At 39.6% G+C, this 16,378-nt stretch overlaps 2 protein-coding genes across 3 annotated transcripts; one reads left to right on the top strand and one right to left on the bottom strand.

Annotated features, from left to right (window-relative positions):
* Window positions 1–1,037: 1,037 nt before the first annotated feature.
* LOC137609352 (MICAL-like protein 1) lies at window positions 1,038–7,533 on the bottom strand. Of its 2 annotated transcripts, none has more exons than XM_068336334.1 (15): window positions 6,978–7,533; window positions 6,207–6,255; window positions 5,871–6,012; window positions 5,658–5,743; window positions 5,402–5,544; window positions 4,507–5,096; window positions 4,302–4,344; window positions 3,359–3,917; window positions 3,004–3,120; window positions 2,613–2,739; window positions 2,420–2,510; window positions 2,249–2,322; window positions 1,734–1,848; window positions 1,604–1,650; window positions 1,038–1,455 (listed from the first exon to the last, which is right to left on the bottom strand). In XM_068336334.1, exons 1-15 carry the CDS (start codon window positions 7,139–7,141, stop codon window positions 1,409–1,411), a joined length of 2,394 nt encoding a protein of 797 aa, XP_068192435.1. In that variant the 5' UTR covers window positions 7,142–7,533; the 3' UTR covers window positions 1,038–1,408. The 2 variants fall into 2 exon arrangements, with proteins under 2 accessions (XP_068192435.1, XP_068192434.1); XM_068336333.1 differs by having other exon boundaries at window positions 1,038–1,429; window positions 6,978–7,531.
* A 941-nt stretch (window positions 7,534–8,474) lies between these two features.
* On the top strand, window positions 8,475–16,369 carry gga1 (golgi-associated, gamma adaptin ear containing, ARF binding protein 1). The gene is made up of 17 exons (XM_068337988.1): window positions 8,475–8,522; window positions 9,647–9,731; window positions 10,166–10,241; window positions 10,553–10,651; window positions 10,748–10,871; window positions 10,964–11,064; window positions 11,189–11,269; window positions 11,658–11,795; window positions 11,936–12,017; window positions 12,393–12,506; window positions 12,621–12,758; window positions 12,950–13,023; window positions 13,183–13,370; window positions 14,054–14,271; window positions 14,361–14,530; window positions 14,649–14,759; window positions 15,061–16,369. The coding sequence occupies exons 1-17, from the start codon at window positions 8,480–8,482 to the stop codon at window positions 15,169–15,171; spliced, it is 1,953 nt and encodes a 650-aa protein (XP_068194089.1). The 5' UTR covers window positions 8,475–8,479; the 3' UTR covers window positions 15,172–16,369.
* Window positions 16,370–16,378: the final 9 nt, after the last annotated feature.

The following is a 16,378-nucleotide window of genomic DNA, read 5'->3' on the forward strand; positions in this document are numbered from 1 at the left end:
CGTTGGGAAATATTCCGGACGCTCTTGCAGAATAATTGTTTTGGGTTCCGCTTGCGACAAAACCACTACTACAACTACTACAACTACTACAACTACTACAACTACTACTACTACTACTACTACTACTACTACTACTACTACTACTACTACTACTACTACTACTAATACTACTACTACTACTACTAATAATAATAATAATAATAATTATTATTATTATTATTATTATTATTATTATTATTATGTGTGTACGTGTGTGTGTGTGTTTGTTTATACATAAACATGGTCATAAACATGGTCTAACCATATTATTGAGCAAAACGATAGTGGTACAAATTCATTTTTTACCATTTCATTGTTGGTTAATCTACACTTATGTCTTGGTTCAAAACATTTCTTCCTTTTACTTAGTTTGGGATCAAATATATTTCTGACAAAATAGCCTATGCTGCTGTGAGCATTAAAAAAATCTTTTTATCAGTTCGTAGGTGATTTAAAGCTATCAAAGTACAGTAGTGGATTTAAGTACAGTCAGCACTTTGCATGTACTGTATAGCTGAAAATTTTCAAGCTAGTATTTATCAAGGATATTGGAGCTGTTGTGTTATTATTTAGTACCAGCACTTTGGTCGACTGTGGTTGTTGTAAAGTGCTTAACAAATAACGTTGGATTGGATTGGATACCAGAAACGGAGACAGACAGACAGATAGACGGACGGACGGATAGACAGACAGACAGACAGATAGATCCTTTTAAGGAGCATGGACAGATGATTTTTCCAATCTTAAATTGAGCTATCTCTCTGTTTAAATATTCTGTGTTATTTGTTTGTTTATTGGGATAACTGTAAAAACAACTGGAAAATTATAATAATTACAAATAAAGACAGATTACAGGCAAGGATTAAATAATATCATGAATTTTCCAGATCCAAATTCAGCTCTTGAGTTTGTTTCTAACTTAAGCCATAACTTTGCTTTGAATAAATTTAACCAGCAGATTTATTAGCATAGTAAAAAATTCCGATTTCAAACAAACAAAAACTAAATGACCTTTAATCAGTAAGAGTACACACCCCTTGAACATATAAAATATAAAGCTTTACAAATAAATATTTATTGCATACTGAAAATAAAAATAAAACACATTATACTGACGGCATATGATTGAAAACGACATTTTATCTATGAAAGAGTTGCTCCTCAACAAATGACTTGTTTCATATCATTACAGTCTTACAGTTTAACAACACATTTCCTCATCTCGCGTATAAAAGCAAGTTTACTGTTTGTGACACTATAGTGCTTCAACTCTGATTGTCTGTGGGCTGCTTGACATTCTCTTCTTTATGGTGCATCATCTTAAAAACTTTGGTGAGCTTGAACTTTCCTTTTGACTTCTTCAACTCTTTTAATCCCTCTTTCTGCAACTCTGAGGAGAGATGTCATATTTACATGCTGTGAAGGGTGGGCAAAAACAGTTTTTTGTAAGCAAGAATGAGTGTTTGGTAAATTACGTTATTTTCTCCATATTCTTCATAAACAGAAAGTGGAGAGGAGAAGACAACAGTATAAAAAGAAGACTAAACAAAGGTTATTTTCTCACCTTTGTTCTCCATTATGGCTTCTAAAAGCAAATCTTCTCCTCTTTCCCTAATCAAGCAAAGAACACATTTCAATACATAAATATGTGAATATTACATTAAATCACTGAACACTATTCAATTTTTGTGTACCTCTGCTTGTCCTGATCCAAGTTGCAAATGATCTGATTCCTCTGTTCGATGATGGCGACCAGCTCATCCATTAGCTGCCTCTCTAGACTTCGGTCCTCCTGACTCCAGTCACTCTCTGAATGTGAGGAATGCGTAGCATTTCACAAAACATGGCATTATAAATTACTCTGTTATACTTAATCACATTCAAGAAACAGCAATGCGGTCTTAACTATTGTCAATAAACATAAACTCATGTTCAGACAAAGCTCAAAAGATGATTTAATGTCTAGAACAATTTGTTTTGATCGCATTCTGACTTATTTCTGTGTAATTTGTTGGGAGCTTTAAAAAGACTATAAAGCCCACAGTATTTTTGTAGGTAATTTTAATTGTGAAGTTCTTGACTTCAGAAAGTGGTATAACTCAGTGTGATTGGAAATGTTGTGCCCATGGATTGTATAACAGAATTAAACAAAATTTCTTGCTGTTGGCAGAATAAGGTGATAAAGTGCTTTACATAATAAAACACTGACCTGGTTTATTAAGGAGACATCTGAGCCTGTACTCCACATCTGCCTGCTTCTCCTCTAACTTCTGCTGCGCTTTCCTGACACAAGACACAAAACAAATCATCTGTAAAACTCAACAAAGCCCTCAAGAAACTATTTGGATGGAAACTCTTGGTCCTGGTCTGGTCTACTTACAGGTGAACCAGCTCGGTGTCTCGGCGGACCAGAATATGTCTGTCATGGATTAGAATGAACCACTCCTTAAGCATTTGTTCTTCATTTTTATCTGACACAAAAAGGGGTAAACACACATTTTACACATTTAACATTTATACACTCATTTTATACAATCATTTTATGTAAAACCCATTGGAGCAACTTTTTAAACCATTTGTACACTCTCTAAGATTCTTCTCCAGTTCAACTCCTTGTCGTTCCATCGCCTCCAATTGTTTATACAGTTCCTTCATCTCCATCTGAAGACCTTCTGTGGAAATATCTTGGTCTGTTTGCACCTGTCAACCAAGAGAAGAGACAAAACCTCAAATGCATCATTACCAGAAAACATATGAATTTACATCATAACAATTTATATGTCATCCCTGAAGACTGAATTGTAAAGACTATATTAATCCTGTTATTACAGTTGGAGATGGTGCAGAGGCAAACATATATATTTTTATTTGCATTCAGAAACATAAATACCTCCAGTCCATATAAACATGTATTGGTTTGATTTTTCTTCATTGTGTTTGAGATAATTAGTACAGCCTTTATACCTTTCTCTTGATGAGTGGGAAGCCATGTCCAGGGTTCAGGTCAGATGGGAGAACCTCAAAAATGCTTGACTGGGGCATTTCAGTCTCTTCATGAAAAGGGTTCTCTGTGCAGACCGCCTAAACCATAAAGAACATGGAAATGGAAAGTGTTGCGTAGTGAAAAGTACTGTGTATCTTGTGAAGGTAAAAGACATGCATGTAAAACCTGCCTAACTTGGTTTGATATCATATTTACACAGCATTAGCATCACATAACATCATTTTTGAAAAAAGAGACAAACATTGTGGTAATGATTCTCTGCCTGCAGAAGAAAATATTCTAAGACGGTTACAGAGTGTGCCATTTCTCCATTACCTGACTTTGACATGTTATGATCTCGTCACGTTCATGTTCTTCAGCCTCAATTGTGTCAGCAGGTAAAAGGGGAGACTGACTTTGAGCAGATGTGATGCATGAAACAGGGAGACTCCTGTGCGAGGTCTGACTCCGTGCTTCAGGTGAGTCAACTGGTGACCCTGATGTTGCTTCTTCGGCCACACCTGCTTGACTTTCTACCGTGTCTCCAGTTTCTTCCACAATTGATACATCAAAGGGATTACTATCTCCAGCTGATTCACCTGAGCCACTCGCTGTGTTAGTAACCCCAGTCAGATTGTCTTCATTCCCTGGGTGGGTAGCTTCCACTGAAGAATTGGTCTGCTCTCCATGCTCGGATGTGGCGTTTTTATTCTGAGTGACCTTATCAAAATCCTCCCCAAATGGATTGGGAGCGCGGACTTTAGGTCTGTACCATGAGGCCGGTTTGGGTTGAATAGCTTTAGCAGGTGGCAGCTGTCCCCAGGGTCCAGGATTGATGATCGTCAACCATGGATGTTTGGTGTTCACTTTAGGCCGATGACTGGTTGGTCTGGTGCTATAAGATGAAGGAAAACAGGTGTTACAACCGTTATTAAATCCATCCCTCTTCTATATCATTATTATTATTATTATTATTATTATTATTGTTCTTTCAGACATCTGAAATTACAAAAATCTATTTATCTATCTACTATCTATCTATCTATCTATCTATCTATCTATCTATCTATCTATCTATCTATCTATCTATCTATCTATCTATCTATCTATCTATCTATCTATCTATCTATCTATCTATCTATCTTCCTACAGGAGTTATAATTTTATCAAGAGCATCTTTATTATTCTTGTAAAAATGGTTAGAATATGGTCATTACAGGAGACATAAGGCGAGTTGAGCAAACAGTAAACAGAGAAAAAACTCCTGATGTTCACTCACCTGTGACTTAAGGACGAAAACTTATGGTGACTGGATGAACTGCCTGCACAGAGAACATGAGAAAAAAAGAAAAAAATGACTTCACGCTTGTTTTCACCTAGTTGTGAGAGAGGACACACATACAGTACATACTGTACATACAGTACATGCATGCATGCATACAAAGAATACCTGACTGACAGTAACATTCAAAGTGCCCATTTACCGGTGGTAGGAGGGCTGTCCATTGTCTGGGAAGGCTTGGCTCTGGGTGCTAGAACGGGGTCTCTGGATGAGCTTAACCCGCCTGCAGGCGGTGAAACCAGCCGACTGCTTCCTTCTGTCACTTGCGTAGAAAGAGAAGAGAGCTGAGAGGGCTCAGAAACGGTCTTCACTGGTTCTTGCTGTGCCTTGCTGTCAGCTGGAATGGGTTCGGCAGCTTTGTCATGAGAGGGGGGAAGAGGAGCTTGCCTCTTTACCTTCCTCTTGAGGCCACTTGTGAGATCTCTGTTTTTTCCATCTCTCGTTTCTCTGCTACTCTCCTGCATTTCTTTCCATTCGATTGCTGCAGTTTGATAAACCAGTCTGTCTTGTGACTCTGTTGTCTTAGGGTAATGTGGGACACTGGTGATCGGCAATCCGCCCAAGGAAAAATAAGCAATTTGAAAAGCACATCTGGGACGGTTCTCAGTCGACCCAGTTCGCAGATGGTGATCAGGACTTTTATTGCTTGTATGGTGAGAGCAGATCAAGGAGCCAGGATCACATCCCTGTTTATAAGACTCTCGTAATAGAGTGCTGTGGCACAGTTTACACCTAAAAGGCAGAAATGAAATGCTGTTCTGTAAAATCTTCCACAGTTATAAGGAAAAAGGTTAATTCTATGATTGATCTGGACTGTATGATGAAATCTAAATGCTAAATAAAAGTCTCCTCTGTTCTTAGGCTGCATGGCTGAGTGAAAGCACCTAAACGGTCAATTACAACAAATTTGAAATGCATTCTGACGTGAACTGCAATCCATCTCGAGCAGGGCTACACACAGTCCGGATAAACCTGAACCAGGAGCCTAAAAGAAGGAATAAAACAAGCTTTTGTTACCTTGCATACAGTGCTGTTACCTGAAACAGCTGCGATGGTAGACTTGTCTGTCAATGAAATGTCGCTGGATGAGGTGGACAGGCTTAAAACACAAAGTACACACTGTCTGTGACCTTGTCTTGGATAAACGATCTTCTCCACTGTTTACGAGATACGTCGCACTCTGTTGGTGAAGAGAAACCAGCTGAGAAGCCAGAGGCTAAAACAACCAACATGATAAAACAGGCATGTTCTCACTGGGAGTTTAAAAGCCTTAAATTAACAGCTTGTAATTACCCCTTCAGGTTTCAGATGGTCTGGAGTTTGACTACTTGTTTGGTTGTTTGATACAGTGACATATGACAACCTCAAACTAGCAAGACCTGTTGTAAAGTCAAGACAACACATGTAAATAAAGCACAGTGACAGCAAACCTCTGTTTCCTGTTGTGCTGCAAGTCATTGAATGAAAGAGCCACAAAATAGAAAAGATAGACTGTACTAAACACACCATAGGAGCTCCTGTTGAAGAAGTTGTAGTACTGGAAAAGGTAGGTGATTACGCTCAAGCTATCAGGCACCTGGGTGGAAACCATTTCCTTTGGGTCTAGCAATGCAGGGATGCCCAGCTTCATCTCTGCAATCTCAAAAGCCTGCACAACAGGAAGATAAATAGAACATTAAGGTAGGCCAGTGTAAAAAAATCCTGCATAAATACATAAATACAGTACTATTACCAAGAACTTTTATCCCAGCCATTAGGGTTAATAACAGTCAATAAATTCTCAAAATCATAGTTGAGACAGATTTTTTCACTTTATGTCTTGTGTGAACACACAGGACTCACCAGTTTGTTATTTTGATATGCATCCTCTTTGCAGAGGGAGCTGTAATCTCTAGAGCAAGATGAGAAGGAGAGATGGATTAGCTAATGAGGAATTGACAAAGCAGTGACCCGAGACAATTCTTCTACCTGTTACATCACAGTGTTCAATTTCCTATCAGCACCTATATGATATGATATATTGTGGATCGCCAAATCTAGAATATTACTTGAATCCAGATCAGACTTTGATGTGGAATGGACCTTATGAGGAAAAACAGTGGAAAAAACAACAAGTCCAAGTTGAAAAAAAAATCAAATGAAGAAAAACGTGATTTCTCCAGAGCACAAGATCAACCCTTCCACCCAGTTTCACCAGCCAAATAGAAAAAAAAATCAAATAAATAAATAAACAAACATTTTAAAAATAAATACATAAAATGCCTGACTCATCGGATCCACTCCAAAAAAAGTAATGATTTATTCCTTTGTAAAACCCCACGGACTTTCCAAATCAAAGTCCATGACGTATAAAATGAACCTTGTCTCGCAATGATCGACGTAATTGAACAAAAACATGGATCTGCCCTTTATCTGGACCCACCCAAAACATCTTTTGGTTCTTGCTTGTCCTATTTCACACTCTATCACAAAGTTTCATGAAAATGTGAAGTAGTGTTTGAACCCTGTAAACAACACAATCCAACAATGGTAAAACATATAAATAAAAGAGTTAATAAAATCTGCTGACAGGACCTCAGAGGATAAAGTGATGGCTCCAGCTGCTCTACTTACATTAAATCAGGTCGGTGCTTGTGGATAATGGCACAAAAGGCGAGTCCGTCTCTGAACGATGTGGACATGTTTTTAATCTCCACACAGGGGTAAGGGGCGCAGGAGACGCGGCACCAGTCCCGTAAAGCTTTAGGCGATGGCAGGTCTTCTGTCATATTTGACATGTTGGCTGTTTGGTTCCGCAGAGGAAACAGGAAACCAGGATCTACCTGATATCTTTACTGCCGGACTTGTTTATCGAGTCGGTGAAGCAGCAGAAGTTTTATTCTTCATGTCGCGTTGTTGAGTCAAACTGAAACTGTCTGAGAACATAGCGCGACTTTCCATCGCTTCATTGTTTACAGACGCAAACTCATTCACAACAACAACAACACTTCTCACTACAAATTACTGACGAGCTTCTGGATATAGAGAAATTAGTCCGAACATATCCAGTGCTTTAATGACTCCCGATCGATCTGAGAATAAAGTGTTAAAGTTGAGAACAAATCCCGTTATTTGTTGATATTCAGTGAAATGATCAGCGCCTGCCTCTGGAGGGAGACGCAGTGTCACAACACCCACAGGAAGGAAATAAAGATTTATAGTTCCAGCTATATTCCCTCAGGATGAAGTGAACAGCTTATTTTTTGTTTCTCTATGTGTGTTTCAGGTAAATTCTGAGTCAGTTTGTCCTTGGAAGGGAAATTGGTAATGAGACTTTGAAATTTATCCCCACATTCATATGGACGAAATACAGCTCGTCACAAATCCTACTATGACAACGCCACAACCCGCCCCACTCTGTCTCTTATTGGCTTATGCAACCATGACGTTCCTGCACAGTGGAAGGCAGCCAATGAGCGGCGGTCTTTTCTTCAGCAAACTATATTTGTCTAATCTCCTGGTGTAAAAATATGACAATTTCTGTGGGCAGATTCGATTGTAGATGTAATATTTAAGCTATAGTAATAATACTTATAATATTGCAATATTTAATAATTTTACTCTTGTTTGAGATATTCTTTAGAATGCACAGATTAAATTAAACCATAGCAAAATTACCCGTTCTTTCTTTAATCTTACAAAAAAAGAAATTAGTTAAATTTTAATTAAGAAAAAATGTGTTTTATACATCCCATTTTCGTATATATTTGTGGTCAAGTAGATCATATGATTTTAATTTTGAATGAATAATACCGTTTTTACTTTTTCATACGTTTTTTCATGAACTTGCTTTGACGCGCCAGTCTTTCATAGAAATATGCGTAAAAGATTTGTTATTCCCAAGCACTCAATATTTATTGATAGCAATCGTTTATTGTAATTATTACATAATAAATTACAACGCTTGGACACAAAAAAGAGAGGACTTTACGTGCTCTTTTTTTTAAGTCTGTATGTAGAATGAAATCCAACAAACCTTTCTATTCGCTCTGGATCTATACCCCTTCTCTCTCTACAGCACGCGCCCGTGAGCTCCAGGCATCGCGAGACCGATAAACATTATAAATCTCGCAGTGATGGCTGCGCCGCCCGATGCGGAGAGTTTGGAGTCTCGTATCAGTGAGTATTTTAAACGTATTTACCTGAGCAGGTATCGTCTGGAGACGCTGGAACCTAGAAATAATTATCCGCGAGGTGTTGTCCATGACATGTCAGCTCACTCCGGCAGCGCGGATCGGAGCAGAGAGGTGACTCAGACCCTATCGTCACATCCAGGATGCTAATTTAGCACCAGAGCTGCTCTGCTCACCAGCTGTCAACACACAACACAGCCAGGCGTAGCATTAGCCGCACGGCTCGGTGGCTTATCCGGGGAACACTCCTAAACAACGAAATCACGAGGGCCGCATTTTAGTCACAGAGGTTAGCTTGTGATTATAACAACGGTATGGCCTGCATAGAAAGTTCCAGACGAGGCAGTAATGTTGGTGACACTGCGAATATGGAAAAACGAGCTAGCTAACATGACTCCGGTGACCTGCTGCTGTTTTGAGACTTAATGAATTTAAGGAGTCGGGTAAGAAGTTACTGAACTTTGTCGTTCAGTTTCGAATGCTTATTTGACTTTTTGTGTGTGAGGATCCTAAAATATCGATTGTCAAATTTTAATAAAATAAGCTGTTGCCAGTTTAGACCATCTTTACCATAATTCTACGACAAAAAGATCGATATAGAAAATAATTTAAGACTAACATAAGAATATAAATATTGGGGGGAACTGGTTGTGCTGAAATTACTGTTTAGATGTGATTGAAACTGTATTATTTGTGTATATATGATATTCACACAGAACACATAATGTACACAAACACACAGATGTAATGCATGTAAAAGATCTGCAGCAATAAACTGCTAAGTAAAGGGAGCAACACAAACAAAATACGAAACATATCTCTGTGTTAATTAAAAGTGAAATGTATATTGTGCTATGCTACTCACTAAGTCGTCCCACACCACACAAGCAGAGTTATTATAAGTCCCTATAATTTGGGATTGGGATGTTCATAGAACTTGAAAACAAGAAATCATATTAAGAATAGTGACTATAGTGTATTTAAAATTACACTAAAGTGTTGTTCACTACATATTGTAGTTCTGTATATATTTTAATACTGGAGTAACAATACTGATCTGACATATTAAAGCTGCTGTAACATCTGTCACCTCATTTGCTAACATTTTAGACAGAGCCACAAACCCACTGAACAGAGACACAGACTGGATCAGCATCCATGCCTTCTGTGATCAGCTCAACAATGATTTGGAAGGGTAAGAGTACATCACATTGTTGGTGCTTAAATTTGTTAAATATGATCTTGTTGATGAAGATTCTGGTTTACTAATCTGGAGGCTCTAGCTGTATTGGTTTCTAACAAAATGGGAAGGTCTCTCCAACTGACGATTAAATGAATTAAATCACCTTGGAACTCAAAATGGCTTATGAGTTTGATTCACCGCCTGATTGACACTTGAGATTTCTTCTTCTGAAAAGAAAAAAGCTAATAAAACTTTATCTGAACTATAAAATTCTTTTAAGTGGGTAAGCTTACGTAAAGGGTTGTCTGTTTGATGTTGGTCTATTTACGGTATATAATGATTACTGTAATTTTATTTTGTTCAGCAGGGTTTAGACTTGCTCATTTGCCGTTACTGCTGCATGCCACATTCAGGAAATTCAGTACGGTTTGTGACTTGTGTTGCAGACCTCAGCTGGCCACCAGGCTCCTGGCCCATAAGATCCAGTCTCCACAGGAGTGGGAGGCCATGCAGGCCTTGCTGGTGGGTCCAGATCTGAATTTGGGTCTGACGTTCGCTGCTTTAGAACTCTTGGTCCTGGTTTTTAGAGTGATTTTTTTTTTATGCATGAACACTTTTTTCTGTTTTAGTTTTCTGCCACATTCATTGTGTAAAGATGTTTTTATATTCTTTCATTTACACTTCTCTCATTTTAATATGTTTTGATGCCTAACAATTACAACTGTTGACAGACCTAAATTCACATTAAATTCTTTGAAGGTGTATAGATTTTTGAGCTTGGTCAAGTTGTTTTCATAAAAAAAAAAAATTCTGTTTGACATTTTGTTTCTAAGGTTCTGGAAACATGCATGAAAAGTTGTGGTAAAAGGTTTCACAGTGAAGTGGGCAAATTCCGTTTTCTCAATGAACTCATCAAAGTAGTTTCTCCAAAGGTAAGACTTTAAACTTGTCTCCCTAACCCTGTTTCTAAGAGTACATGGCTGTCACGACTAAATAACTTCACTATTTTCTTCAATCCACCCTCTCAGTACCTGGGTTCACGGTCACCAGAGCCAGTAAAAAAGAAGGTTTTGGAGTTAATCTATAGCTGGACTTTAGGGTTGCCGGATGAAGCCAAGATCTCAGATGCCTATCAGATGCTGAAGAAACAAGGTAAGAAGCTGCCATCACCCTTTTTTAGGAGTAAAAGTTACAAGGATGTTTTAATCTCCTTGTTTTGTTCATATTCTGTCTTTTTAAATCAGGTATTATTAAACAAGATCCAGAGCTGCCACCTGACAAACTCCTGAACCTTCCTCCACCCAGACCCAAGAATGCCATATTTGAGGACGAGGAGAAGTCAAAGGTCTGTTTTAAAGTGCAAAATTCCAGTTGTGTGAAAAGACCATCTTCAGCCTGGGAATGAATGCAACCTGACCAGCTCTCATTTCCTCTTACATACTGTATATTCTGGTTGTCTGCTTTGTCAGATGTTGTCTCGCCTGTTGAACAGCTCGCACCCGGATGACCTGAAAGCTGCCAACAAACTCATCAAAGAAATGGTCCAAGAGGTAAATGTCTTTCCGTCCTCTTCCTGTCATGAAACACACTTTTCTGTCATAAAGGTGTGTTAGTGTATGGCTTTAGAAAAATATCAGTGTTACACACAGCAGGAACATGAATGAGGGTATGGGTTGAATGTCCTGAGGGGAGTTTTGTGTGTCACTGGCAGTCATTCAGCTGGATTTAGTAAAATGTCCCGACTGCAGGGGTTACAAGGGCGGCTCCTTGCTCTTATTTCAGACACTTCTAATCACCTGAGCTTGCTCTACTTCCATATTCTTGCCTTTGGATTAGTTGTTTTTTTCTTGTTTCTTCTTGCTTCATGAGTGATCATTTCATCCTCACATTTGTGAAAATCTTCTGTTGTTTGTGAATTAATTTCTTCCTTCGTTGTAGGATCAGAAAAGAGCTGAGAAGGTATCAAAGAGGGTGAACACCATTCATGAGGTGAAGGAGAGCGTCAGTCTCCTCACTCAGCTTCTGCAGGACTATGACAGCACCGCCAGCAATCAGAGCAATGCTGAGCTCATACAGGTGAACTGGAAGACCCCACCTTTTAATCTGAGGGGGAGTTTCAACTCTAAATGTGTGTGTAGTGAAGCAGAGTAGTAGAGGCAGAGCCAGCAGAAACTTCATCTCAAGTGCGACATGCTTTGTTTTTTTTTTGTCGTCAGGACCTGTACCAGCGCTGCGAGAAAATGAGACCTACACTGTTCAGACTAGCCAGCGATACAGAGGACAACGATGAGGCTCTGGGTAAGTGTCACACATAAGTTAATGAATAAATGAAATATCCTTCCTTTGTTTGTAGCCAAAAGGTTTTAAGCTCTATTTATTTGTCTTTATATGGGAATTTTGTTTGCTAATGTCACCCATTCAGCTATTCATGTGTTTCCTCTGCAGTAGAGGCCTTTTTCAGGATGCTGAACTGTTATTTCGAAAGTGTACCTGAAAAGAGAGCCAGCGATGCACAAAATATTTGTTTTGTAAAATTCTCCGTGTACAAGAAGAAATGGTCTCCGGGGTAGCGTCAGTTAACTCATAAACTACTGAAACGTATTTTAGAGGAGTATTCTTCTTAAACCGCTTTCTAAGCTTTAGTACAATTAATTTGTAAATGTGTGTCCCCAGCGGAGATCCTGCAGGCCAATGACAGCCTGACACACGTCATCAACCTGTACAAGCAGCAGGTGAAGGGGGAGATAGTGAACGGCAACAACACATTAAACACGCAGAAGCAAACAGGTGGGTGGGGTGTCGAGCATAGAAGTACAGGTGGAGTTGTTTTTAGCATCGGTATTCCACAGGAAGCTACAGAAATGTTTTCATATTCAGTTGTTGGATGATGTTTTCCCACAGGGGGGACGGCGTTGTTAGACCTGTCAGGATTGGAAACGTCGCCTTCCCTCCCAGAGTTTCCCACTCCAACAGACGGCCTCAATGCCCCCTCGCAAGAGATGGGAATCAGTCTCCTGGATGATGAGCTCATGTCACTCGGTAAAAGCACATCTGACACCTTCAACTTCCAGTAATTGGGAATCATGTATGCAGGTTCTTTATCGATATTTAATGTTGATTTGTTTAGGAGTTGAAATGCAATCCAGGTTTAAAATGTAGATAAAAGATCTTTTGCAGCAGCCTTTCCATGTGGATTTCTAAATATTGCTCCCTTATTATGGAATCTCCAGGTTTAAGTGAAGGAACACACACCTCCAATCCTCCCTCACAACCTGAGGACTCCACAGCCTGGGACTCCTTCCAGGTGGGTAGATTCATTCATTCTAATAATGGTGATGATCCAGTGACAGTTTGCATGGTATAAACTAATGAACTTGAAATTCTTCTTAGTGGGCATCATTCCCTTAATGCTGCATGACTACATTCATCTGTTTAGTTACTCTCACACTTTCACTCTTTCCAGTCATCTGACAGCATAGACACAGACGTCCCAGCAGCACCCAGTGTCCTCCTGAGCCCAGACCCCCCCTCCCATTCTCAGCCCCTTTCCTCTGGCTCCACACTCGGGAACTCGGCCCTGGATGAACTCGACCTGCTGGGAAAGAAGCTGCTGCAGCAGTCCCTGCCTCCAGAGAGCCTACAGGTCAAATGGTACATGAATAACACTTTCCATCACTGTCAGCTGTGGGAAACGGTCTCCAGCTGACACACAGGAGGGAAACGGGTTTACCTGTGTTTGTGTGGATTTTAAAAAGAAATAATCTGTCATAATGCCCTCAACAACTGCTGGACAGCACTGAAATTATACTCGTCCTTTGTATAGTTTCTGAAATTGTTTTTTATTTCATTATTTTGGTTTTATAAATTGCTTCTGTAACTTGTTATGTAAAAAGAAATAGATTTTTATTTCATGTAGAAACATCTTCTAATTTTACTGTTTGGTGTCCTGGTACACCTGGTGTTTTTTTGGTATGCAGGCAAATTTCTGCAGCAGAAGCTGTCATCAGTCAAGGATTTTCAAGTTTTCAGTCCTAGAACACACAACTCAATACTGATGACGATTATAAATGTTATCCTCAAAGTTTAATTATGCTGTTGTGTTCTTTTACTCTTCGTTGCCCGAATGGGTCAGAAGTTTGGGTTCCTGTCAAAAAAATTGAAAATCTCAATTTAAGTTCATGGCTTGCATTGCAGGTTTCATAAGGAAATTCATGTCTGCAGTTTGTAAAAATGTTTTGTATTTTTCAGTTGGCAGATCTTTTATGGTATAGAGTTGACCATCATGACATACTAATGTGAGCACACTGAGGTGATGTTAATTCCTGTGCTCTTAGGGACAAGCAGCAGTCCAAACCAACACTGAGAGACCTTCAGAGTAAGTCTGGGCCCAGTGTTGCCCTGAACCCCATCCCAGTCTTCTCTGCCGAGCCCCTCAACTCTCAGTCCGGCCTCAGAACGACGTTGCTGGATGTGTCCCTGGCCCACACTGAGACTCCTGCTGCAGAAGTCACACTAGCTGATGTTTTTGTACCGCTAGAATCCATTAAGCCTAGTAAGTTACCTTAATGGCTTTCTGCTTCTGCCCACTAAGAAATAGATAATCATTTATTCGCCTCTCTTTCTGTCTTTTCCCCTCCTCAGGTAGTCTTTTACCTGTGACTGTGTTTGATGGACACAGTCTGCGGGTTCTTTTTCACTTCGCTCGTGACTCGCCTCCGTCTCGTCCTGAAGTGTTGGTGGTGATCATCTCCATGCTGTCATCCGCTCCCGTCCCTGTCACCAACATTAACTTCCAGATCACAGCTCCAAAGGTCAGCAAGTTGAAACCTCAAGGCCCTCATCACTCCTGATAAAACCTTTAAATCATTTTACTAAACCTGCAGCTAATTTACCATCTCGGTAAAAAACAAAACTGTTTTCTAATGGCAGACGATGGCAGTGAAGCTGCAGCCTCCATCAGGAACTGAGCTGCCAGCTTTCAACCCCATCCTCCCTCCTGCTGCTGTCACACAGATCCTACTGCTGGCAAACCCAAACAAGGTAGCTAATACTTTATTATTGACACTCTGTAAATGCAACATTTAGAACTCAGAGCCACATTGCGTGACACTCGGCTGATGTTGAAGAGGTGACACAACAAGAAATACTACACCGAAAACTTGTCATATTGTTGTCGCCATTTACGGTAAGTCTGGGACAACCTCCAACAAGATGAAGTGGTGCTATTCAAAAGATTTGTGATAAAACATCTGAGTAGTTCTTATGACTACTAGATGATGATGATGATGATGATGATGATGATGTAGAGGTTGATCTCCCTCCTCTGTCCTGTGTGCTTCAGGAGAAAGTGCAGCTGCAGTATAGACTGGCCTTCACCATGGGGGAACAGGAGAACATTGAGAGGGGCAATCTAGAACAGTTTCCTCCTGCGGATACCTGGGGGAATCTATAGCATTTAAACACAACAGACATCACGACAGACTCTCTGCTTTCAGACTCTGCTTCTTCCTAAACCAACTCAACACTCGGCATCAAGCCTGTTTCCTTTTTTGTAATCACATTGTACTGGTTTTTTTTTTTTTGATTGGTATGGTTTTCTTTGGGTTGCATTCATGCTCCGTGTGTCATGTGTGTGCTTTGCCTAAAATGAGTCATATGTCTTTAGGTCTTGTCTACTGTATGTGGCTGCTTTTAAAACAAACCTGCAACTGTTTCCCCCAAGTGTTGCATTGATATTATTTAGTTTCGAACAGCCAGCACTGGGAAGAAAGAACTCGATCCAGTTTATGTGCTCATTTGTTGTGCTCTTTGTTTTCCACTTTGAGCACGGAATGTTTGTCATTTGTATTAATCTTTAACTCTGCATGCTCTGCTAACATGGGACACAGTACTTACAAAAATCCAGCACATTAATAGAGAACTGAGAATTCCATAGATGCAAACCCTCCTTGGTTGCAAAACACTTTATCAACTTTATGTGGTGTCTAGTTTGTGATGAGTGGTTACCATTTAGATTTTTTATCTTACGGGGACTTAGTCAACGTTTTGGTTTGCAGAGAGAGGTTTTGGTAGAGCCATTTCCATCTTTTTTTCCCATCTTGTATGATGAAGAATTTCCTTGTGACAGTTGTGTATCTGCTGCCATATGTGCCTATTTTGCAGTTCTAACATATGAATTCAAGTACGTTTGGATGGATTTTTTCCTGTTTTGTGATGGTGGTTTTTGGGCTACAGAATTTGTCTGAGTTGCAGATCAGCTACATCATGATGTTATATTTAATATATTTTCAGTAAGGTAAGGGTTTGTTATTGAACTCTTTTTAGGTTGTGTTTTAAGTTTAATATCGAAGCATTTATTGGATAACTGAACATCAAATCCTTGAGTACATGCTAAGACCTGGGTGCTCCGTGCAGCGCCTGTCTCAAACACTCAGCTTGTTCCTACAGTCAGAAATGCATGTCGGTCATGCTTAACACTTCCTACTCACAGGCCCTCAAGTCACAATCCTCTGCACTCACGTATGACTGCTCTGTAAATAACAATGATGACAGTTCTGTTATGTACATTTGATTTGTGCAATGTGCAAGAGGAAATCCGTGGTAAAATATTCCTAATGGGTAATAAAACATTTTTTCTCTTGGTGACCTCATTCGCACTG

This window comes from Antennarius striatus, chromosome 16 (assembly GCF_040054535.1).
Source record: "Antennarius striatus isolate MH-2024 chromosome 16, ASM4005453v1, whole genome shotgun sequence".
Classification (NCBI taxonomy): domain Eukaryota; kingdom Metazoa; phylum Chordata; class Actinopteri; order Lophiiformes; family Antennariidae; genus Antennarius; species Antennarius striatus.

Coding starts and splice junctions, on each gene's coding strand:
- LOC137609352 (XM_068336333.1), bottom strand. CDS start 7,141: ATGTCAAATATGACAGAAGACCTGCCATCGCCTAAAGCTTTACGGGAC. Junction 3,918..4,301: donor TTTTCGTCCTTAAGTCACAG/GTGAGTGAACAT, acceptor TTCATCTTATAG/CACCAGACCAACCAGTCATC. Junction 2,740..3,003: donor TCCCACTCATCAAGAGAAAG/GTATAAAGGCTG, acceptor CTTGGTTGACAG/GTGCAAACAGACCAAGATAT.
- gga1 (XM_068337988.1), top strand. CDS start 8,480: ATGGCTGCGCCGCCCGATGCGGAGAGTTTGGAGTCTCGTATCA. Junction 12,759..12,949: donor TGATGAGCTCATGTCACTCG/GTAAAAGCACAT, acceptor TGGAATCTCCAG/GTTTAAGTGAAGGAACACAC. Junction 14,531..14,648: donor TCCAGATCACAGCTCCAAAG/GTCAGCAAGTTG, acceptor TTCTAATGGCAG/ACGATGGCAGTGAAGCTGCA.